We start from the raw sequence: 23,394 nt of genomic DNA on the forward strand, positions 1-23,394 counted from the left end.
ATTAAAGACATTAGATAAAGATGGCACTCTTGGGGAAATATAGTGCTATGTAAGCAAACAATAAAATACAACAAAAGAAAATTGGCCCATAATTAAGAATATATTAGATCATTATGAAACCTTTAGAGTTGCTTGTGCAAGCTTTTGGTTTTGCTTTGAAGCCATCACCGACGGGATGATGCTAATAAGCCTTCAGCTGACACACCTGTTATCCATTGGTTGTCTTTCTTAGCATGATTGAAAATGAAACTTACAACAAACCTGCGTCTGTCATTTTTTAGAGTTGTTTTAGTCTTATATTTCTTGAAAATCATGGACGTATTCTTTAGAAATCCTATCATTGACACATGGAGATAAGCAGGGTAGTGGGCTAGTGCGCTCATCACCAGCTCCATCCCGCCCTGACCCCCCTCAATTGCTTCTGTGGGTATTGTCCACAGTATTGATGTATTGCATATCTGATATATGAAATGTGTAATATAAAGGGCTTTGAGCACTAAATGCATGAATTATTATAAACACATACAGAAGAACATCTCCTAGGAGGGTTGGTCACTTAATATTCATCGCCATAGCTGCAGGCCGTGATAATCCCATTTGACCAGAGTTAGTTTTGTCCCCTTTCATCCTGTTGGGCTGAAGGCTGCGTCTCACAGTCACACCTCTACCAGGCTTTGATTCATGAAGATAAAAGCAGGTCATTTCACTTCACTAAACAAATAATGAGTCTTAATTAATTAGTTAAGTAGCTACCGCCTTGCACAGCTAGTCGTCACTGTCAGAGATAGGATTGTGGACTGATTGAATAACAGCGCTCACAATAAGCCCTCTACGCTTTTACAATCAGTGAAAAGATAAGTGTGCTGGAGCTCTGTTTCTTTGATTGAAATACCATTCATTATCACCTGAAAGCATTTCAGATTACATTTACTTAATGCACTTCAGGCTGTATTCAAATACATATTTCAGGTACTTTGCAGCAAGTATTTCTAAATTCCAGACATTCATTTATTTACCTAAACAACTCGGATACATTCAGAAGAAGAGGCTCCTCTGTTCGAAACAATACCAGCCTGTTCAGCTGCACAGTCTGTACCAAGGGGGCTGGCAGCGCATCAGGGTCAACGTATCCCTCCCTGTCTGCCTGATCTTTATTGAAGGCAGTCTGAACAACACTTTTATTTTACCTTTTTTACTTCATTTTTGCTATTTCTAAATGTAGGTCTTACCGAAGACAAGTGCTCCTTTACCTACGTAACCTTGCAGAGTTTTCAGCCAGACACAGTCATGTTTGCCCTGTAACTTTTATTAGTTTGTGCAAACTGGCTATTTATATCAACTATGTGAAGAATGTGTACATTTTTGTGCCAAGACCCAGAGGGACACATCCTGATTTCCCACAGCTCCGTACTCATCGTTTGTGTTTACATCTATGGTTTACATGCACTGAAGTAAACCTGTTTCTATGTTGTTGTTTTTTTTAATGAGAAACCTGGTTTTATTAATTGGGTATTAAGGTTTTCTGGATAACCCAGATTTGTACATAAAACCGGTTTCTGGCAGGGTTCTGACTCGAGTGCATGTACATGACAAAGTCTTCAGACTGGAGAAATGTCACTGCTGGCAGTTCTTTGTAAAAAGGGAAAGACTACATGTGTGTGTTCTTGAATCCAAAATAAAGGTTTCTTACCCTCCGTCCGTGTGTCTCTCTCCGTCCATGCAGAGCGTTTTGACCACCACTGTCCCTGGGTGGGGAACTGCGTGGGAAGGAGGAACTACCGTTTCTTCTACATGTTCATCCTCTCGCTCTCCTTCCTCACCATCTTCATCTTCTCCTTCGTCATCACACACATCATTTTGCGTAAGTTATCTGAGCGTAACGGGTACAGGATATGTGCTGGTACAGACACACACACTCCTCCTGGCTCTGCTCTCGGTGTGTTACAAGCCAGCAGGTTGTAAGTGGGCGTTGTGAAAAGCTGCAGCTTTCTGGCTTGTTACCATCTTTCCAGCTGGGAGCAGGCGGTGGACTGTTGGGCTCCCCATCGTGTTGGTGTGTGTGTGCGCTTGTGTATCATAAATGATAGTCATTGGATCAATGTTGGACTGCTGATTAATCTTCTTTTAGTGCGTCTTTGATTGTAACCATGCTGTGTTCACTCAGTTAGTGCTGTCAGATTTGGCTAAAACTACATTGCAGCAATTTCAATTGTTTATTTTTATATGTTTTTCCCATTGGGGCTCAGACCAAGTAGCACATATCATAATCAGTTCTTGTTGTAAGATTACAGACAGTTCAGTTGTGTTGAAGTGAAGGTAAATCCTACAGCCACATGCTATAATAGGCCTTCACTTAATTGTTGCTCTGTCCCCTGCCTCCTCCTTCATCTTCACACCAGAAGTAAAAAGTTGCCGGGCCGCTCTAAACGAACTACACCGTGGGTCGCATTATATCACGTGACCACAACTAAGTAGATGAGGTTTACTGTGTTTGGTGTCGTGATGTTTGATGTCCCCAACAGCCTCTGTAGTCTCATTGGCCACTAGCTAGTGACTGTCTTTTTCTTCTAAATTAATAAAGGGGTTATTTATCATTGTAGTTTAGATAAAACAACATACTGACTAATTGACTGCATTTTTGACTTATTCCTGCAACAGTCTGTAGTGTTAGCAGGTGTGTGTGTGTAATGGCTAAATACATTGTAGTGGTCTAATGTAAACTCTGTCTCTCTCTCTCTTCACAGGCTCCCATCGAAGCGGGTTTCTCAAAGCACTCAAAGATAGTCCTGCTAGATATCCTTTCACTTGGCCTTTTGGCATTTACGCTGGAATGTGTGAAGTGTGATTGTCTGATTTTAGCTGCTGTCTGTCCATGATATCCTCTCTTTCCACAGTGGCTAGACTTAAGTGCCCAGTGAGGGCCTTTACAGGTCATTCAGTAGGTCAGAATTAATTTGCATAACGTGCCTTTTCAAAGCATTCCCATGAACCGCTCCTGCCATCTTTTGCAGTTATAGTACTTGATTAGTCATGTTCCATCAGGGTAACACAGCTCGCGAGGCAGATCCTCACTCTGTCTGTCTATTGACGCGGTGGGTCTTTGATTTCATCTGACTCTAACGTGCCCCCTCTCCCTCCACTGAGATGTCGTGAGAGTGATTTGATATGAGGGCGGGTCTGTCCGAGTGATAGGTGCCAAGTGTGTGCGAAACGTTTTAAGCTACAGCTGTTACAAATACCCTGCAAATCAGCTTATTGTCTCAGCACGGCGTCATGTGGACTGTGGTAAATCCAAGCAATTCAAATGCTTTATTTTGACATTGCAGTCAAGTTTGGCTTCACATCATTTGACCTACGATTTGTAATGCCTGGATTTACAGCTGAAGGTTGAAAGCAGTCACCTAATGCCAGACTCCAAATGTATTAACCCCTTCCCAACACACAATCCGGAGCTAAAAGGGAAATTCACTTTTCCTTTTAACCAACACTATTTGACTGTTAATGACTGAATGCAAAGGGCTTTCTGCACTTTTTTGATTCTGAATCAGGATTAAATACAGGAACTAAAAAGCAAGTTTGATAATCAGAAATGATTTTAAAATAAATGATACTCAACACTACTTCTAAGCCACAAATCAAGTGGAGAGCACAGAGCTATGCCACTTTCTCTCTCTCTGCCCTTCTCTCTTTGGCTGAGTGAGATAGCTGTTCCTCTGGCAGAGAAATGTGCGCGAGGCCAAGCTGATAACAGCCTGCGTACAGGACTTTAATAAAGCGGACTTGCAGTCGATGGTATCGTCACCGTCCTTTGTACTCGGTGAATGATGACATGTTTTGTCCTTGCTAAGGAGGAAGAGATTGTGAAGAGAGAAAAAGAAGGGGAGGATTAAGAGCGAGAAAAAGTGGAGAGAAAGGAGATTTAGTAGATTTCTACAGCACCATTTTACATACTTACAGTTGGTCTTTGAGTATGTTATATTATACTGACCTTATAATATGACCACAGGGAATTATTAGGATTTATTTTAGTGATTGGGTATTTATAGAGAGAGTGTATCCTACGATGTAGTAAAGAGCCATTTCCTTTTTCCTCATAAAGGCAGAAGCATTCATCTAGTTTGTGCGCTTTATTCGGAGCAGAGAAAATGAGCAGTGTTCTGCAGTCCCAGTCAAATGAACTGGTAACTAGGAACTGTTGGCGGGAGGGGGACAGCCCCGAGGCTGTAGGTCAATATGCTAGCTGTCCATGTTGGCTCCATATGGGTCTAATGTGTGTGAATGTGTTTATGGGCTTTCACATTGTCTGCCACAGTCTTTATTTAATCCATTCTGACATTTAGTGGCACGATCGTTCCTTGACTGAATTGTTTCACTGTGCTGGAGGTGGTGGTGTGCTTCTTCTCTGTCTGGTCCATAGTGGGCCTTTCAGGCTTCCATACCTACCTGATCAGCTCCAACCAGACCACAAATGAAGATGTGAGTAAGAGAAATACATCCCCTACAATTCAAGTGAAGCATGAAGCATTGCTATGTTGTTGTTGTTGTTGCGGGTTTCTTTCTGGTTTTGGGTTAAAGGTATTCATTTGAAATATGTATTCCATTTACAGTCCAGTATAAATTACTTTTCCTAGAATTAGCATTGTTGTTCTTAAAGTATTCTTAAAGCTGCATTTCATAGCTTTTTCCTAACAAATATTGTGTTTATATAAGCAGAATGCAAAGGGGAACATTGCTAAACAGATACTAAAGGATACTGAGAGACAGAGTTGTCCATTATGGGCATAAACAGTTTAAAGACTAGACACAATACACAAACAGAATCTCTATGAACACAGGGTCTTGATTTGATTCCTTCCAGTGACTCATGAGATATTTATCTATGTTGTGTGTCTTCCAGATAAAAGGTTCATGGTCTTCTAAAAGAGGGAAGGATAACTATAACCCCTACAGCCATGGCAACATATTCACCAACTGCTGTGCAGCGCTGTGTGGACCCTTGCCACCGAGGTATGAGACGTGTGAATGAGTTTTTAAGAGTTGATCTATGCCTTCCCAGATGCCAATATGATGACGTATATGCCCTTTCATTCACAGCTCTAAGAAAACCCATTAATTCCTTTTTACCTTCATGTGTGATAGGTCACAGCACCTGTTATACCCCTCATCGCCGCCACCCATTTTCATTTTGCGTTTTGTCCAAAGGCAAAATTAGATCTGTTAGTCAAGGCTCCTTTTTGATGTGCCGAGCTGCTTTGAAACGAGCCTGCCTGCAGCCTTTTTCTCTATTCATAGCCACTAAGATACAGCAACAGTGGAAAGGATTTCAAGCCCATTTCAAACAAATCCAAGATCAAAGTTGGCTTGATATATTCAATTTCACACTGCTGCTGTTCATGTGATTTGTCAAAAAGACAGGCCAACTGTCACAGCTACATTGTCATGTCCATGTGACTGGAAATGTCAGTAAACATTCGCACATTCCCTCCCAGCTTCTTTCACTACAGCATTTCTCATTACTCATGTGTGAAACTGTGTTTTTTTTATTCTTGCAAGAGAAACTGCTCTTTCTTTTATATCATCCTAGTTAGACACATCTTCCTGCTTACCTGCTGGACAGCGATGCCTCCTATCTGCTCTTATCTTTACTGTCCACTGTACCCACTTTGCAGAACACTCGCAGTGACCCTGTCAAGACGTTACAAACATCTCCAGGCCTTTGGAACTTGTGGCCTTTATCTTTGCTTTGCACACGTACAAATGGGAAATTAGAGAAACACATAATATATGTGACCCGCTCTATCGAAATCAGTCGGAAGTCGCAACGGCTCATTTCAAAATAAACGTGGATTTGCCTAAATTTGCGTTCGGGTGTTTTGTTTGATTTTAAATAAACAAAGTCTTGGCTTTCAGAATATGACATTTTTATTTCCAAAATCACACGATAAATACATTTTTGAAGCGAAAATATCTTCCCTCCGTAGTATTTTGATCATTTGCTCCGCTTATAATCAATCAGATCGATGGATTCCAGAGAAGAGGAAACTTTGAAGGCCTTTCTCAAAATGATGACTCGGTGACAGTCATTATATAATGTGACATATTTTTGCTTAATATTTGGAGTACAAAAACAATCCTGATATCATTAGAAAGCTAGGAATCTCCTCTTTCCAACAGTGTATACAACTCAAAATGTGTCTTCGGGTCAATGCGACTGATTTCGATAGAGCAGGTCACATATAGTTTAGCGTGCATACAGTATCTGCTTGAACAAACGCATATATATATATATATATATATATATATATATATATCTGAAGTATAAGAAGAGCAGTGATGGAGCCTTTTGGCAACATTCCGGCTGTGCGGTTCTCTGGCCATAAGTCACCAATAATGATTTCAGTGGGTGGCAAAGGAGAGTTGTGTGTGTGTGTGTGTGTGTGTGTGTGTGTGTGTGTGTGTGTGTGTGTGTGTGTGTGTGTGTGTGTGTGTGTGTGTGTGTGTGTGTGTGTGTGTGTGTGTGTGTGTGTGTGTGTGTGTGTGTGTGTGTGTGTGTGTGTGTGTGTGTGTGTGTGTGTGTGTGTGTGTGTGTGTGTGTGTGTGTGTGTGGCGCCACTGCACAGCTGGGTCCACCACTAAGAAAGGAATGTTTCACCTAAGCCTCGGAGTATGCAGGCAATTCCACCTCTCGTGCACACAAACGTGCACAGAGACAAAAGCCTCTTGCGTTTGATTCCCTGCTGAGACCTTGACTCATGTTTTCTAATGCACCCAGCCCACATGTTTTGAGTCTCAATTCCTCTAAGCCGCATTTGCAGATGTTCCAGTATTCATTACCAGCAACACAAACCGCTGCTGTAGGTTCCCTGAGTTTGTCTCTGTGATTCCAGCAGAGCATTTTCACCAGAACCCAGCTCAGTCCCACTGGAACTCACTGTCAACACACTTCCTGTTAAATGATTACCCTGTGTGTGTGCACTGGTTAACACCTCAGCGGGCTCTGTGTGTGTATGGCTGAGGAAGAGACTGCACTGTGTCACATCAACCTTTATCCGGCTGATAAATTGCCAGTATTATCACATACATTTGGCCCATGAACACACACATCTGCAAAGCAAGGGTCCAGCAGGTATTTCTCTAACCAGCTGTGTCAGAGTTCTGCAGCTTTAATGACGGGACAAACACTATTCGCTCCACTGCAGGACCTCTGTGATTTATTACCTATAGTGCTCATCTTATGTGTGTCTATGTAAGTGGACTATTAGAGTTTGCAGAGGCTTGCACACAATAGTACAACACACATCCACTTGCATGCTATTTTCCATGTGGTACCACTGACACACAAGCACTCCTCCTAACCTTCCCACCTAACACTGAGTCGACCTGAGCCTGCAGTCAGTCATTGTCATACTGTTTAGTCTGTTACAGTGGTGACAGTGCTCTACTGTGTTTAACCACACCTTTCTCCCCTCTTTGTTTCTCTCTCACTAGCCTCATTGACAGACGGGGCTTTATCCAATCAGGCAAGCCGCAGCTGGCACCACCACCCAATGGCATCCCCATGTATGGCGCCACCCAGTCTCAGCAGAGCCACATGGTAAGACACTGACCTGACTCTGATCTCTAAGATATTACTATAAGGTACGGTATAAAAGTAAAAAGACTGAGTTATTACGAGTCGGAGGTTCATAGTTGTGTTTAGAGAGCAGAGGTGGGCGGGTCACTTGCTGGATGAAGTTTAAGGAATAGAAAAGTTGTTTATTAAAGTGATTGGAAACTTTGATTTCGGACTTATTAACATCTTAGTTTAGTAATAACCTGAAGATTTCAGTCCTGGTTGATTTGGCGAAAAAACACATGGGTCACCGAATCGAAGAAGACGGCTACCTTTACTTTTATTTGTCGAAAATACAACAGAGGAGCAACAGATGTGCCGAGGAGTTGAATAGCTAAGAAACATTTTTAGTAGTCCTTAGTTGCTTGGTGGATCTCCAGCTGTTGTCTTTGTTAATTTTCCAACAGCAGAAAAGCAACTCTAACAAATTGAGGCCCGTGAACTAAGCCCAGGAGTCAGTTTGAGGAATTCAAAGTACAGTACGGACACAACGGCTCGTTTTATTAAGTATCTGATCGTCCTGGTAAACATTGGCTATTGGTTTAAGGCCTGGGTTGCGTTCCGATAATCCAAAAATCAACTCCTAAGTTCTAACCCTATCTCCTATTCCTTGATCTCTGAGTGAAATGTCACGGGGTTAAGGGATAGTGGATAGGAGAATTCAAAAGGACTTAGGAGAAGAGACTGCGGGGTTGCGTTCCAATAGTCCATTTAGCTTAGGAACCTTCCTAACCGAGTGAAATGACCCAGAAGTACGTCACTGGCAGCCATGATAAGTGCCGTTCCAATTCTCCAAATGAAAGGAAAGGAGGTTTCAAACTTCCTTTATAACCAGGGCTGCACATAACTGGTGCGCATGCACACCTCCGCCAAAAAAAGAGCACCGGGTCATTTGAAACAAAGCGCATTTGCGTACCAACATTGAGAGAGGGAGAGAGAGAAGGGAGAAGAGAAAAGAGAAAATAGAGGAGAGAGGAGAGATGAGAGAGAGAAGAGAGAGAGAGAGAGAAAGATATTTGCGAGTTGCATACATGTATGAACCATGATATGAACTCAGGGCCGGCCCGTAGCACTGGCTAGATGTTCGCCTAGGGCGCCAGATCTGTGGAGGCGCTGCGCTGGCAGTTCTGGGAGGGAAAAAAACATTTTGACCGTTGGGGCTCATCCTAATTTTCGGCCTTGATGTAACAATATTCATAATTAAGTAAATGTAACACCCTTTTCACCCCGGTTCCACGTTTCATTTGCCCTGTACGATGGGCGCTGTAAGTGATGAAAATGGGGGATGTTGGCTTATCTGGCGCCCGCAGCTCACAGCCAAAATGCGAGTGAGCGAGGGAGGGTGCACCGGTACCAGCGCTGTTGTTATTAGAATCTGGTGCTAGCTGCTCTAACGGATATAAGAAGAAGATGTTTCTACAATAATGTGGAGGGAGAGTCCCCTCCAGTCAGACTGAGAGGCTGATACTACAGCTCAGTGAGGTAAAGTCTAAGTTCAAACGGTTTGGTCGCAATTTTGTAAACACATATTTCCAAGGCACTCCTTTATAATTATTGGGATAAACAGGTTTCAAATCATTCCAATGTATACTATAGGACAGTAACCAAAAATATCCTTTAAAACTGGAGAGATAAAAAAAAAGCATAAATAAATAAATGTTAAGGTAAAATAAGATATGAATGAACAACACAAATAAAATAAGTTACATTCATTTGTTATTGGCTATGGTAGGTTATTGGTTATGTTCACATACTTATTTGATTACATCCACTTGTCTAAGATGACAACAGAGACTTTCGACCCAAACCCAGCTGTTGACTTGTGGATGCAAGCAGCTAATCACAGACTCAACCAGAGAGGAAGAAGTAGGCCTACATCATCAGCTACCATGTCTGACAGAGAGGAAGACAGTGAGGAGAACAGTCAGGAGGGTAGTGATGCCAGCTTGTAGGATTACTGGTCGTGCTAATGTTGTCTTGTGTTCACCTCTGCACGTGTGTTCTGTGTTCACCTCTGTGTGTGTGTTCTGTGTTCACCTCTGCACGTGTGTTCTGTGTTCACCTCTGCATGTGTGTTCAGTGCCGTGTGTCTGGCAAATAAAGTCAAGACCCCCTCAAAAGTTACGGTTTATTTCATTTTAAGGATGAGCACCAAGCAACATCTCCAGGTGCTCCTTTGAGAACCAGGGCAAAAAAGTTATGTGCACCCCTGTTTATAACCTTCTTTAGCTTAGGAACCACTGGACCTCCCTAACCGAAAGGAGAGGAGAAAATGCTGCCCCACAATGCATTGCAGCCGCAGCATTTGACGTCACACAACAGTCGGCCGTTCACGGACACAAATGATTATGACCGGGAAATGATATCATGAAAGTTACGGTGCTTATTACGCATTTTAAAACGTATGTGGTAAGTTGCCAAAGTGCTTTGTTTTGAACGTTCATCAGTATTATAATCAAAAAGAGAAATATGAACGTTAGTTTTTACTGAAATGATCAAATAAAGTCAACATTTCACTGAGCTGTGTGGGGTTTGTTCAACTTTTAAAAGATGTTTGAATGGTGATATACACAGTGATAGGTGTTAAGGACTAACGTTTATAATAAATACATTTGTATTGATTTTAAGATCTTTTAATAGTTCATACAGTCATACGTATTGGGATCATTTGTATTAATGTGGACCGGAGGGAGAGGGTGACGAGCATACGTTTCACTTTCCTTTTTTATTTCAATTCCAACTTTGGTCATGAAGAATATGTTTCTCTGTTGTCCACGTTCATAAAGCATAAAGCAACAGCATCAGAGCACGGTGCAGAGTCTCTAGATGAGTCCGTGGTTCTTATTAAACATTAATGTTGTAGTCCGCTGTATAGAAAACTGTAGTTTCCATGGTTACCCCACAGCAGCAGACACACATTCATGACGTCCGCTGGCGCATCATAAACACGTCGGATAGTGAAAGTGCATTCGGATTCTCTAAGCACCGCAGTCTCTTCTCCTAAGTCCTTTTGAATTCTCCTATCCACTATCCCTTAACCCCGTGACGTTTCACTCAGAGGTCAAGGAATAGGAGATAGGGTTAGAATTTAGGAGCTGATTTTTGGATTATCGGAACGCAACCCTGGCCTTGATAACGTGGCCTAGGCAAAGAGGCTAAAGGCCAAATGATGTTTTACATTACAAAAAACAGCCTCACTTAAACCTCAACAAGCCGCAGAATCAGAAACGCAGCACCTTTGTCTCTCTCTATCCAGACCGGGAAAGCAAACACAGATAGTCATTCTCATCCAACCTGATTGAAAGTGATGCAATTGCTCTGGGTTGCAAAAATGAGCAGGAATCTGAGGGACATCGTGTTTAATGCATCAGACCATTTTGTACAAACTCACAATCTCACCACAGTGAGTAAACAGACATGTCCAGTGAAACTGTCGCGTGCGGTGTCAGAGAGAATAGCCATTGTCGTGAAGAGGACATTGCTGTGACCTCACTGACCAGTTTCCCTCTGGTGCCTGAAGAGGAGCAACAAGTCTACCTTTGTTCAGCTCAGCGGTTTGCCGCACACATTACGTGCTAGATTTAAGCTTATACACACACAGCTACTAACACTTCTCTCACGGGTGCCCACAGTCATCTCGTTGTTCTCATCCATACTCAACTGTCATCCGTCTCCAGGTCCTGAGCCACGTGCGGACTACCTGTAATGGGCTGGAAACCATAGGGACGTTCCCTTACGTTAGCACATTCAGAAATAACTGCCTTCTGCTTTTTCTAGCGGATGAGCAGCCAGAGTTGTCCTATTGTGCCGGCTGCTGGCCATTTATCCGCTCCCTGATACAGCTGTTTACGTAATATCCATTTGTTAAGCCTTTAAAATGCTACTTGTAACACATAAGGACTGACTATTGATGCTACTCACTTTATTGCTATGAAATATCGCTCTTGAAAAACCAGCTGCTCATTTCAGGGCATTATATTGTGACATCACGTAGATTTTAGAGAGCCTGCTGATTTAGTGAAATCATTCAAACTGCAATAAAAGTGTGTGAATGTTCATGAAGTGCGTATAGCACGCTTAACTTTAACATACCAAAGACTCAATGGGCTGTAGCTGCGGTGGTATTAGGCCAATCACACGTTGCGTTAAGTTGAAGAATGCATGCAGTGATTGGGCGAGTGTTTCAATGCTTCTGGGTGATTTTGGTAGGTCCCTTTTTTATAAGAAAATATCAATACGGATTCCCAGCCTTACCAAACATAAATGATGTATTTTTTATAGAACAATATTCTTTAGACACAAGGATTATTCGACTGATTTAAAAGGAAATGGTCATTTCTGTTGCATCTTGGGTCACAGGAGGTAATTAGGAGTTACAAGAATATTGCTTTAGGAAAGAGGAGTTTATTTTGCAAGTGTAATATTTCAATTATGTCAGAAATGTTTTCTATTTTAAATAAACCTGCCTAAATCTGCATTGGTAGATCTGACTGAAAGCTTGTGAGAAAATGTGTGCTGCACTGTGTTGGGCAAGTTACTTCCAAAATGTAATACAGTACATATGACTTATTACTGTCTTTTTAAAGTAATAAGTTAGATTACAATATTACTGTCTCTGAAATGTAATGAGTTACACTACTTTTATATTACTTTTGAGTTACTTTCAGCAAAAGAATGGCTAGGTATTTTAAATGCTAAAATGTAGTTTAGTGCAGCTCATTATACATCCAGTGAAGGGCAATGTGGTATAGCATAACACCTGCCGACCGCCTCGCTGCACATGATCCCTTACGTAAACACCAGGCTTACTAATCTACCCGCAAACATTTTCTCTGGTGTCGTAATGTCCCACGATGTTGGTGAATAACATTTTTATTTTTTAAAACACCACTTAATTTCGGGTTAAAAATGTGTTGTAACGTGCGTTAGTGAGTATTGTAACGGGTATTATATTACCCAAATGTCATCAGTAATGCGTTTACATTACTGCAAAAAGTAATACATTACTGTAACTCCGTTACTTTTGTAACGCGTTCACCCTCACACAACTCATACTACACAAACTGCTTTGGCCTTGTAAATATTTCTATATTTAGCCTCGTCTTCCTTCCTTTTCTTCTTTCTCTGTGACTGCCTGGGGACTGACAACCCACAGCCTCAATTTCAGTTTCACCTCTGCTGTCAGCTGAATGAATGCGGGTACCAAACTTGGTTTATTTGTTCCCATAGGAGTTTGATACGTTAGGTATTTGTCAGTTTACCAAAGACGAAATAATACAAATGCACCAATTAAGTGCCAGCCACATGGACAATATGTCATCAGTCACAGAACACAATGTGTTGTTAGGCAAAACACAGACGGCCGCAATCTCCCATCTCGAGAGGTGTTCAAACATGGAACATAAATGGTGTCCGTTTGGGGACAGTTATCCTTTATTTGTTTCAAGGTTGGGATCATAAATAAAATAAAACTGTAATTGATCCTTTCACAAACGCCTCATTAAGTTTGCAACATTGGACAAACTGACTGGAAAAAAAGTACTACAACATATCATCATTTTTATTAATTATGTTGTGTGAGAAAATTGTAAAAAGATGCAAAGGCACCCCTCCCACACATAAAGATATCAGAGCCTGTACATTAAGTTGGAAAAAGGTGATTCTTCCATATTATATTTTTGACATGTCATCTCAACCTGTGCACAGTTCTGTCATCTAATCTAGTTCTAACGTATAGGATCAAAAGAGCTCTCTTATCCTTGTTGTGTCATCACCACCATGTGTGAAAGCATACCAAAACATGTCCTGAGCTACTTCACTTGCTATCTGCTATCCAAGGTTAGTCCATCCGCAGTCTACGTACATATTGTTCCTTGAGGTGTGTGTGTCTGTGTGTCTCTGCCGCGGGGGATGCACAGTGCTGAGTCAGACCAGCTTTGACTGTTTATCAAACACGAGTGGGCCTGAAAGTAGAAAGAAAGGGACCACGCGCTGTTTCCACACTGATGATGTAGCTCTGTGCTAACGTGGCTTTGAGCGAGGTTTCCGTGTCATCTCAGTCCAATAACCCTCGCTCAAATGAGCCTGATCATCAACCGGGATGGAGGCCAAGCTTGTAAAAGCGACAAGTCAAGAGCAGCTGATACTAGGATTGATAACACTTAAAATAACATCTCCTACTGTCAAAGGTAGCTCAACTTCTGTTTAAATCACAACTGCAATCTGCTCTTTTAGGCCGCTGAGATTGAGACAGAAAGGTGAGATGTCCAGGGCCGATGTTTGTGCTTGACATGTCTTGTTAGTCAGACTTTGGGAATGGCGTGTGAGGAAAGGAGGCGTTAAAGAAATGATTAATTGTCTGGCTTGTATGGCATGCAGGGATAAATGACTTACAGGGTTGAAGCGATTCTCCCCTCGGCTAATGTGTGGTATTGATGATTGGCCGCATCCTAACCCAGTTACTCTGCTCCAGTTTTAGACGTGCAATTTCCACTAAAGCAAGGCAGTGGAGAGCGATAGGTCATGAGGCTGTGACTTCATTGTCCAGTGTTTTTTACCCTCTGTTTTTTAACCGGCACAGATGCACGAGTTATTGCAGGTTCTTAGTATTGCTCCGTATTCTAACCAGACTACTTACAACTTTTATTTTCTCTCTCTCTCTCTCTTATCCAATCACCTCCCCCCTCCTCTGCTGTCCCTCCGGTGTGTCATTTCTTCTTGCCTCATCCATCTAATTTCCAACACCGCCTGCTCTGTTATTCCTTTTCTATTTCTGTCTTTCACCTCCTGCATGTCTCTCTGACTTCACATCCCCTCCTGTACTCTGCTCTGCTCACTGCTTCCTTTCAGTGTGACCAAGATCAGTGCATTCAGAGCACCAAATTCGTTTTGCAGGCCGCCGCCACCCCTCTCCTCCAGCCGCAGAGCAGCGATCCAGTCATCCTGACGGCCTCGACGGAAAACGGGGGCCCTCTACCCGGCCGCACCTCCCTCAACCTGGGCGGCCCGTGCACCTCGCTCCCACTCGGCCAGCCCACTCCTCCGACGTCCACCCCCAGCCTCAGCTGCCACGAGGCCTCAGACATGTTGCCAATCCACGGACACAGCCACGCACACAACCACGGCCACACCCTGCAGGAGCCAATGGCCCACCACCACTTCCTCACCCCCGAGGAGGTGCCCTCGCCCCCTGGCATGCTTCCCTGCGGCAGCCCCATGGGTCACAGCCACACTATGCAGGCCGGCTTCTACAACCCAGCCAGCCAGGACTCACTGCACGAGGACTCTGTGAGAGGACTGGTGAAGCTCAGCTCTGTCTGACACCGGGATGTCGTCCCCCCTCCACCCCCTAACTCCTCAGAACCATGAAACTCTACTGTGCCACATCTGGACCCGCTCTCTCTCACTATTTTTCCTTTCTCTTCTCAGCGGGACTTGATAACGGAGAAAGGCTGTGGTTTAAATTCAGCTGCTAGAAACTGTGGAATTTAACTGAAGTGAAACCAGTGTCTTGCCAAAGCTCTCCGATGAAACATGGAGAGATGTTTTCTAATGTGGCTCTCGTGACCTGTGACAGAAAAATGCTTCTTTTTTCTACTAAAAGGGAAGATGGAAACTGGACGGGGGTGTTCCTTCTTCAAAGCGGCGTATGTCTGTGAGCCACGTTGAGCAAAAAAAGAACAGTACATGACATTTTTGGTCAAAATGATGAATATCTGTCAATGCATCACGTTTTTGTGACATTTTTTTTGTTGTAATACTGACTCTAACCTATTTGCCTGTTGCTGATGGACAGTGTATTTTGCCTTTTTTCTCAGCAACAATGGTTGATGTCCTCATGTTGCATATCATTCTGCTTTTTCTATGTTCAAAAAGAGACTGTTGTACTGTACCATGGTTATTACAAATCTTACAAATGATTATATTTTCTGTGGACATTAATAAAACACCAACTTTGTATCAGTTGCGAATGCATTGATATTAAGGTTTAGAAGGCATAATGTGTGTGAATGTGATCATAACAATTCCTCTAAAGTGAATCTTGTGACCAATGCCTCTGGTCACAAGGTGTCAATGAGAGAGATTAAAACATAAGCTTGTTGGATGAATACTGCTAAACATTTATTATTTTAAAACAATGTTTTTTTTAGACTTTTCTGTCTCCTTTTTTTCTGACTGAAGTCTTCAATGTCTCCATCCTTAAAGAAAGGTTAAGATTAAAACAAGGACTCAATCAAGAGCTCAGTAAATGGCAGTGGTTGGTGAAGGTGCTTGGATAGTTAGTCAGTTAATCAATACTTAATTATCTTCCACCACCTTGTGGTTAAGTACAAGTACTGCAGTTAAAAGTCTAGTTATTTTTTACATTAAACAACATTTTACATAACTATCAGACATGTCAGTCATCAAGTGCAGACCCTTACATTCAGACGAATGGAACTTTAAGCAGCAATAATCAATATTCATGTCAACTTTAAAAAGTTGACCCAATGGCAACATGTTATGTGAAGGGGATGTCCGTTTGAATAACACTGTGTACCTCCCTTTCAGCTCTTTTTCCCCAGCCTGTAACTTAACTTCCTGTCTCCTCTCATCCAACTAGTTTTAAATGCAACAGGTTAAAGTCAAAGTGATTTGTTTGGCTACTTGGCTAGCATAAGAAGGTTATCAGAAAAAGTTAGCAATGTTAGCTGGAGCAGGAAGTCAAGCATTTAGCTCAAGACTGTCAAAAGACCCAGAGGAGAGAAAAGCTCCTTCAAATATATCAAAGCCTTAACACTCTACAAATAGATATTGAAATCGGATGCATCTGCAAGAATAGAAGTTCCTATATTTTTTTATTTAAAATTAGTAAGTAGCTTGGTTTCACTGTCTGAGTGTCTCCCGCATTTGCATCTTTATCTCGTGCACCTGGCTCAAGAAAGTACGGTGGTCACGTGAGTGCATGTGATTGCAGCCGAATGATGCAGGGTCTGTCAATGTGAAAATAATCGTAGTGTTGTGTTTACAGCCTGTTGCGTTCCCTAGGGGCCAGTAATATTCATAAAAGGAGTTTGAACTCAAACCATTTAGACTTGTGGATACAAATGGTAATAGTAACACATTTATTCATTAATAAATAATTGATGATACATAGGGGTTATTATTCATACATATTTTACAACAATTACAACAGACAATGCAAAAAAACATTGACATTGGAAATAAAATATACAGTTTTTTAAACATTGCTCATTGTAGCACTGAGTTGAGCAGTGACGGAGAGATGGACACAGATTCTACTTTATTCTACAGCTTGCATAAAGATTGCGATGGACATTTGTTTGGTTATTGAAATAGTTATATTATAACGGACCCTGTACTGTTCTGTGCTTGAGTTCTGCTACACCATTGACATGTTAAATTGATTTAAATTTCCAGTGCATGGGACCCTATCACGAGTCCTGAAGATTACAACCTTTATAGCAGACTGAATTAGAAAATAAACAATGCCCTGAGTAGGCATGTCCTATTAAATTAAACAAGAAAATACTGATGAAAACTATTTAACGTTTTTTTTTTTTAAAAAGGTGATGAGAATTGTTACAAAGCTTTTATTATGTGCAATAAATCCGTTTGTATTGGGCCTGGCTCCAGAAGAATGGAGCACTTCCATTTTATTCATGGTTTGTTTTTGCTGACTGTCTTAGCATTTGAAGCCAAGTGCTTTTAAACATTCACATATTTCCTGTTTTAGATATACAGTGCACTATCACAGCAGAGATGCACTAGAGACGGTATAAGAAATGAACCAAGGCAAACCTAACTTGTAGCTGTAAACAGTCATGGCTCAGGCCGACGCTCCAGCACAGCTAACTCTCATGCATCAGACGTCTAGCCAGGGCTGGAAACATGGACCATCAATACTCCATGGCAGGGCCTGTCTTTATGGTCCTTGGTCACCTAAAAATGCTAGACTAGCTTAAAACCAGTGACCTGTGGTTGCTGCAAGACTTTCCCGACCTGAATCAGACCAGGGTTTGCAGTTTCCAGCCACATTGTATGAGTCATTGTGGCTAAGCTAATTTAGCATGGATAACCAGAATGGTGTCCGTAACGCTGGCTTCAGAGTGAGTCTAGACTCTAGAGTCCCGAGTCGGAGTCACCACAGTTTCACATCATCGAGCTCCAGGTCGCCCATGATCTCCAGCTGGTCGATGCTGCCCAGGTCCTGCACCCGATGTCTGAACTCAAACAAGTGTGAGCCGTTCACTGCCAGCTTGAACTGGTGAGGCTGACAGAGGATGAGAATCTGACCAAACCAAACACTCAGGCGTTATTACAGAGCACACAGACATAGTGAGAAATGATCACTGATAGACTTCTGTTTACGTTAACGTCCAACAGACCTGGCGTCGTGGGAGGGCCCTCCCATTTTACATTCCTGCCCCCAAATTATTTTAATTTGTTTAATTATAAATAAACTGTGAACTTCAATGCTACGATGTATGTGATGTCAGATAGTAACACTGGTAATATAAGAGTAATAAATGAAAAACAGGTATGAAATACTATATGACAGTAAAACGAGAATAGTTTAAAAGGGGAGTGATTTGTAAAATATCCATATAAAAAATATAGTAAATCTGTTTACAGTTCTGTTTCATATGGGTGTTGAGAGATGTATCCATAGATCTCTTAATGTTGCTCTCAAAGTGCACTAGATTGATGCTTTTAACTTCAACATTTAAAATAATAATAATCTTCCCGGGGAGCATGCACCCGGACCCCCCTAGAGGAGGTTAGGTCCACCCCACTTAAAAAAAATAGCACTTTGCCTCTGCTTACACCTATATGCCGTGAGCTGATTATCGAGCCTTCATTGTAACAGATGCGTGTGTACTGTGTATTTGCGTGGGGAGTGTTGCAGTAGAAAGTTCCACTGTAGCGCCCGGTACATTAATGGGAAACCCTACATGTTTGAGCACCCTCTATGAAACGTCAAGCTACCCCACAGCACCCCCAAAAGAAAATCTCTGGCGCCGATACTGGCCGCGGCACATGCCGGTTTTGTGTGCCCTCCCATGAAAATCATATGCCCTCTCTGTAGACTTGTTCTGGCGCCGGTCTGACGTCCAATACAGAAGCCAAATACAATTAAACTGTATGAGTTGTAGGCAGTTCACCCCCAAGGTAATAATAGTTTAGATTGTTACATTTTTTATATTTATATTTTATCAGTGCGTTTAGGTTTTTAGTTTTGTAACATAAGCTTAATATACATCCGAAATACATGTTTGTGTAGGAAAAGCTGTAATGTTTAAATGTTTTGATTGAGTAGTCAACTAAAGTTTTATTTTACTGTGAAGAAAATATGTCCCCCTATATTTAATCCCATTTTTAAAACCGGGCAATTTGGTTTTAGATTTTCCATATTTTTCACTGATTTATTCTTTCTTTTTTTTTTGATAATAACCCTGGTTCATACCTCAAAGTATTCCCCTGACAAGAAGGGGAAGTACGGCAGCTCCCGCTCCTCCTGACCCCAGGACTCACTCAGATACGAGTTCCTAATGAATGCACCCGACTTCATGTGAGGGTTCAGATGCAGAGCGATGTTCTCCGTCCGGCTGCTGCGGAGGTTCACTGTGAAACTGGGAGAAACGGTGGATCAAAGGTAAATCTTTTTATTTCTTTATTTTGTATGTATGTACCTGAAATGTGCCTTAGTAGTGTGAACATATTAGTGACTAGTGAGACATGCATCAGATTGCCTGTATGACTTTACCTGTGAGGGTACATGCTGACCTGGCCTTTGATGGTGATGTGCTGCCCGGGGCTCAGTCCTTTCAGGATGCTGCCTTTGTAAGGGAGGCTCTGAAATAAAATACATTACAGTTGATAAAAAAATGTATGCAGTTATTTCTCATTATCGATTAATCTGCAGATTATTTTCTCAGCATTTTTCACTATGAATATATATGTGTCCCCCATTTCAGGTGACCTCTTCAATTGCCTTAGTAGTCCGAACATCTGTCCAAAACCAAAAGACATTCAGTTGAGCATCATACTGTATTATGTTTAGGGAGAAAGGGGCAATATTTCCAATTCCTTACACTTTTGTGGTTATTTTCACAGTTTTTGCCATCCTTTCTACTTGTTATAATAAAATTGTACTCAAATGAATATCTTAGATCTAGGAAAGAAACACAAGTAGTCAGATTATCACCAACAACAAAAAAACGCTTTATTTTAACTTCTTCCAAATAAAGGGGATCATTTGTGTACAACGTGTCGCACTCCCTGAGGGCTCGCATTTATTCCTAGCACACTGAACTTGGTGTAGCAATGTGGGCGGGTGTCCATATCTCAAAAATAAGTTTAATAAACCAGGACTTTCCTTTAAAGGTCTGAGGGCTGCATACTAAAATGAACAGTATACAGTGCACAAACAAAATAATCATTTAGGAAATGTCATCCAGAGTTCATGGCAATCACAAGATACTGAGCACATGGAGGTTTCATGAGAGGGAAGAACTCACCAAGTCACCTGATTCGGAAAATATTGCCTGTGAGAAAGAAGAGAAACGATTTAGAAGTCTTTGGAAATCATTAATCAGATGTATTTTTTAAAGACACACATCTGACCAGCTTTTGAGGACAACATTAAGCAAACAGAGAGCAGAATACACTCACTGAGTTTGGGATGTAGCCAATAGCGTGAACCCTCACATTCCCAGAAATAGAAAATGTGTCGACCCTGTTCAGGGGGATTTTGTGCTTGTACTCCAGCAGGTGAGTGCCATTTACTGCCACCTATGGGAGAAAACAGGTATTTTAGTACCCTATTTTTCTAATAATCAAATTGCCCAAATATTTAGGTACTACACAGGTTTATCGATGCCTCCATCCTTATTAGCGTGGGTTCACTGGCCTTGAAGGCGTCTTTGTGCACCAGGATGATGGTCTCGAAGGGGGCTCCGCGTTTGTAGGGCAGCTGATGGAGCGTTTCCTCTTTGCCCCAGCTCTCCCGCAGCAGGGAGTTACACACCACACAGGGCGGGCCTGTGAAGCAGGGGCTGAAGTGTAGGGCCACGTCAGAGCGCGGCTTGGTGCTGCAGCCGCTCGACAGGTCCACCTGAAACCTGCAGAATGCACAGCGAGGCTGGGTTATTAGCCGGGGCCTACAAGTCCACCTCATGTCAGAGTGTAGGGCAGTCTGCACCTGTTAAGGACCTTATCAACAACAGCAGGTAAGGTTTAAAAGCCACTGTCACAAGCTTTTTTTACCCAAAAATGTACTTTAGGGGCTTAGACATTCTGTAAAACAGTAAACAAAAACGACTGCTAACAAGTGAAATGCACCAATTCTGTCAAGAGGAGTGGTCAAAGGTTCAACCAGAAGCTTGCTAGGAGCTTGTAGATGGCTACCAAAAGCGTCTAATTGAGGTGAAAATGGCCAAGGGACATGTTAAATCAAGCCTCAAAAATCAATCAAATGTATTTAAATTATGCTTGATACTTAAATATGCTTTTTAGAGAAAAAAACTGCCTACACAGCTTTCCATAGTGTTTCGTTTATTTTGTTGCCAGCTCATTCCTTTATTAAAAAAAAGATCAGATTGCTTATAATAAGGGGAAATATGAAGGGTATATTTCAAGCTTTTTATGTTAATAAGTTATTATTTATCAACTAAGATCTGTTAGAAAATGTTTCCAACTTTAACTGACTGAATTTATTTGAAAAGTGGGCTTATTAACACATTATTAGCACTGTGATATATATAATAGAAGAAGTACCATAGAAGAAAAGCACACATTTATGGTGTGGGGCATATTCCCTTGTACTTTTTGAATTAGATTGGACACCCCTGCCCTACAGCAACAGGAGATAATCATTTGTAATGCAGCACATTTCTTATCTGCTTGTGTCTGTTTCTCAAAACAAGGGTTGTGCAGACCGCCATCTGCTGTGCACAGACTATAGTTACATTCCATATAAAATCCCACTTCAAAATATCCAAACTATGACTTTTAGTTTCTTTGAGCAACACGCCCTTCTATAGCCTAACTTGACCTCTGACCTCCAGGTGTCCTCAGCTAAACTTAACCCTTACATCATTTGTAGTTATCACAATAAATTAAATAAAAAAGCCACCAGATTTGTTCATTACAATCTTTTATACTACATTATTTTTCACTGACTAAAAAACAAGCACACATTAAACATTTAACCAAGTGTAATATGCAAAACTGCACACAATTGATGTGGGTTTTTTTGTTGATGTGATAGAGAATCAGGTTAATATTGAAGATACAAAGGTTGTATTTGTTTTAGGACTTGAATTCAATTTACATTTGACAGTGTTTATGGTTTGTTGGGGTGCCATGAAAAGAAAATATCTTATTGGTGCTATGGTTTTAAAAAGTATGAGGACCACTGAATAAAATATGTTTCCAGATTAATTTAAAATCACATGCTTCGATTTAACACATCTCAGACATATCCATTAAGGTGGCACTTCTCTGTGTGTTTTTCTTATTGAATTACACCTTACCTGTCAGCCTCTGGGGGCACAGTGCCTTGGATGATGATGATCTCCCCAGGGTGCAGGCCTCCAGGTATGGGCCCCGTGTATGGGATCACCTGAGGTGGAGAATTGGCGTTACATCGCTGGATAACTGCATTTAGCACATACTGCTTAATAGAGGGGAGCCACTGTGATAGTTAGCATTAGCCGTCAGATATCTCCGATCAGTTTACGTCCAGTGTGCAGGCCGTTTACACACAGCTGCTGCACAGTGTATATATATTAGTCTGCATAAGGCTCTATTGATCAGTGCATGATGGCATTAGGGCTGCCTGGTGTAGATAATATTAATAATAATAATAACAACAATAATCCCCTTACCGGATTCAGGACAGTGTGTTTCGCGTTTGCCACAGACATCGAGCCTCTTGAGTCAGACTAACATGCAGCTGAACGAGCAGTATGTGTGCTGTCTGCGGTCTGAAGCTCTCCTGCACTACACCATGGATGTATAATAAGAACCACTACACGGGGATGATGGCAGTGGGCATCTTCTCTCAATCTGCCCGGAACAGTACGCGCATGCGCAGAACCTACCATGTGATCAGGCCCACTGTGTGACTTTATTATACATCCATGGTGTGACTGCGTTAACTTAAGTTACTTAAAGGTTAAGTAAAACCTTTATTTGACTCAATAAAATGCATTATAAATATGCCGTCTTCTCTCAGGCAAATACAATGTTTTAAAAGAGATGGCAAAAGTACACACATCCTCAAGAAGTACAGATACTCCTGTTTAAAAATACTCTGGTAAAAGTAGAAGTCCTAGCCTACTGACTAAACTTCTTTATTCAAGTAAAAGTAAAAAAGTATGGGCTTCGAAATGTACTTTATTACCCATAACTACCAGCTGTTTCATAGAGTAACCTACTGGTAACTAGATCTCACTTTATATTAATAGAACATTAAAGATCTTCTATTTCAAATTGTAATGATGTCATTGTTAGATAATGAATGTTTCAACACTGAACAACAACCATTTAGAACACAAGCAAAGAAAAACAAAGTGAGGAAATAAACGCCTACATTGTAGATTATAGGGTGACTCTACCTCTTCCTTGGAAACAACAACAATTATTATGGTATGGTAATGCTTAAAAAAACTGAAATTGTGTGTGTGTGTGTGTGTGTGTGTGTGTGTGTGTGTGTGTGTGTGTGTGTGTGTGTGTGTGTGTGTGTGGTGTGTGTGTGTGTGTGTGTGTGTGTGTGT

At 41.5% G+C, this 23,394-nt stretch overlaps 2 protein-coding genes across 5 annotated transcripts in view; one reads left to right on the plus strand and one right to left on the minus strand.

Moving 5' to 3' along the window:
* zdhhc14 (zinc finger DHHC-type palmitoyltransferase 14) overlaps nucleotides 1-15,763 on the plus strand; it is a 52,782-nt gene extending 37,019 nt beyond the window's left edge. The window contains exons 5-10 of one of the 4 annotated variants that reach the window (XM_034222577.1): nucleotides 1,724-1,861; nucleotides 2,745-2,793; nucleotides 4,374-4,476; nucleotides 4,898-5,007; nucleotides 7,489-7,594; nucleotides 11,290-14,455. In XM_034222577.1, the coding sequence (XP_034078468.1) occupies nucleotides 1,724-1,861; nucleotides 2,745-2,793; nucleotides 4,374-4,476; nucleotides 4,898-5,007; nucleotides 7,489-7,594; nucleotides 11,290-11,466 (683 nt within the window). In that variant the 3' untranslated portion in view covers nucleotides 11,467-14,455. The other 3 variants (XM_034222574.1, XM_034222575.1, XM_034222576.1) reach the window with 3 other exon arrangements.
* Nucleotides 15,764-16,702: 939 nt separating this feature from the next.
* On the minus strand, nucleotides 16,703-22,695 carry LOC117550205 (galectin-8-like). The gene is made up of 8 exons (XM_034222578.1): nucleotides 22,504-22,695; nucleotides 22,150-22,238; nucleotides 20,526-20,736; nucleotides 20,288-20,407; nucleotides 20,134-20,160; nucleotides 19,380-19,468; nucleotides 19,080-19,245; nucleotides 16,703-17,903 (listed from the first exon to the last, which is right to left on the minus strand). The coding sequence occupies exons 1-8, from the start codon at nucleotides 22,540-22,542 to the stop codon at nucleotides 17,754-17,756; spliced, it is 891 nt and encodes a 296-aa protein (XP_034078469.1). The 5' UTR covers nucleotides 22,543-22,695; the 3' UTR covers nucleotides 16,703-17,753.
* Nucleotides 22,696-23,394: the final 699 nt, after the last annotated feature.

This window comes from Gymnodraco acuticeps, unplaced genomic scaffold, assembly GCF_902827175.1.
Source record: "Gymnodraco acuticeps unplaced genomic scaffold, fGymAcu1.1, whole genome shotgun sequence".
NCBI classification, from domain to species: Eukaryota; Metazoa; Chordata; class Actinopteri; order Perciformes; family Bathydraconidae; genus Gymnodraco; species Gymnodraco acuticeps.

Bases quoted from the DNA above. Each gene is read 5' to 3' on its own strand.
- LOC117550205 (XM_034222578.1), bottom strand. From the start codon at position 22,542: ATGTCTGTGGCAAACGCGAAACACACTGTCCTGAATCCG. The intron at 20,161-20,287 runs GTGAGTGTATTC...TCTTTCTCACAG, and splicing joins TTGGCTACATCCCAAACTCA to GCAATATTTTCCGAATCAGG. The intron at 19,246-19,379 runs GTAAAGTCATAC...CGTTTCTCCCAG, and splicing joins GTCAGCATGTACCCTCACAG to TTTCACAGTGAACCTCCGCA.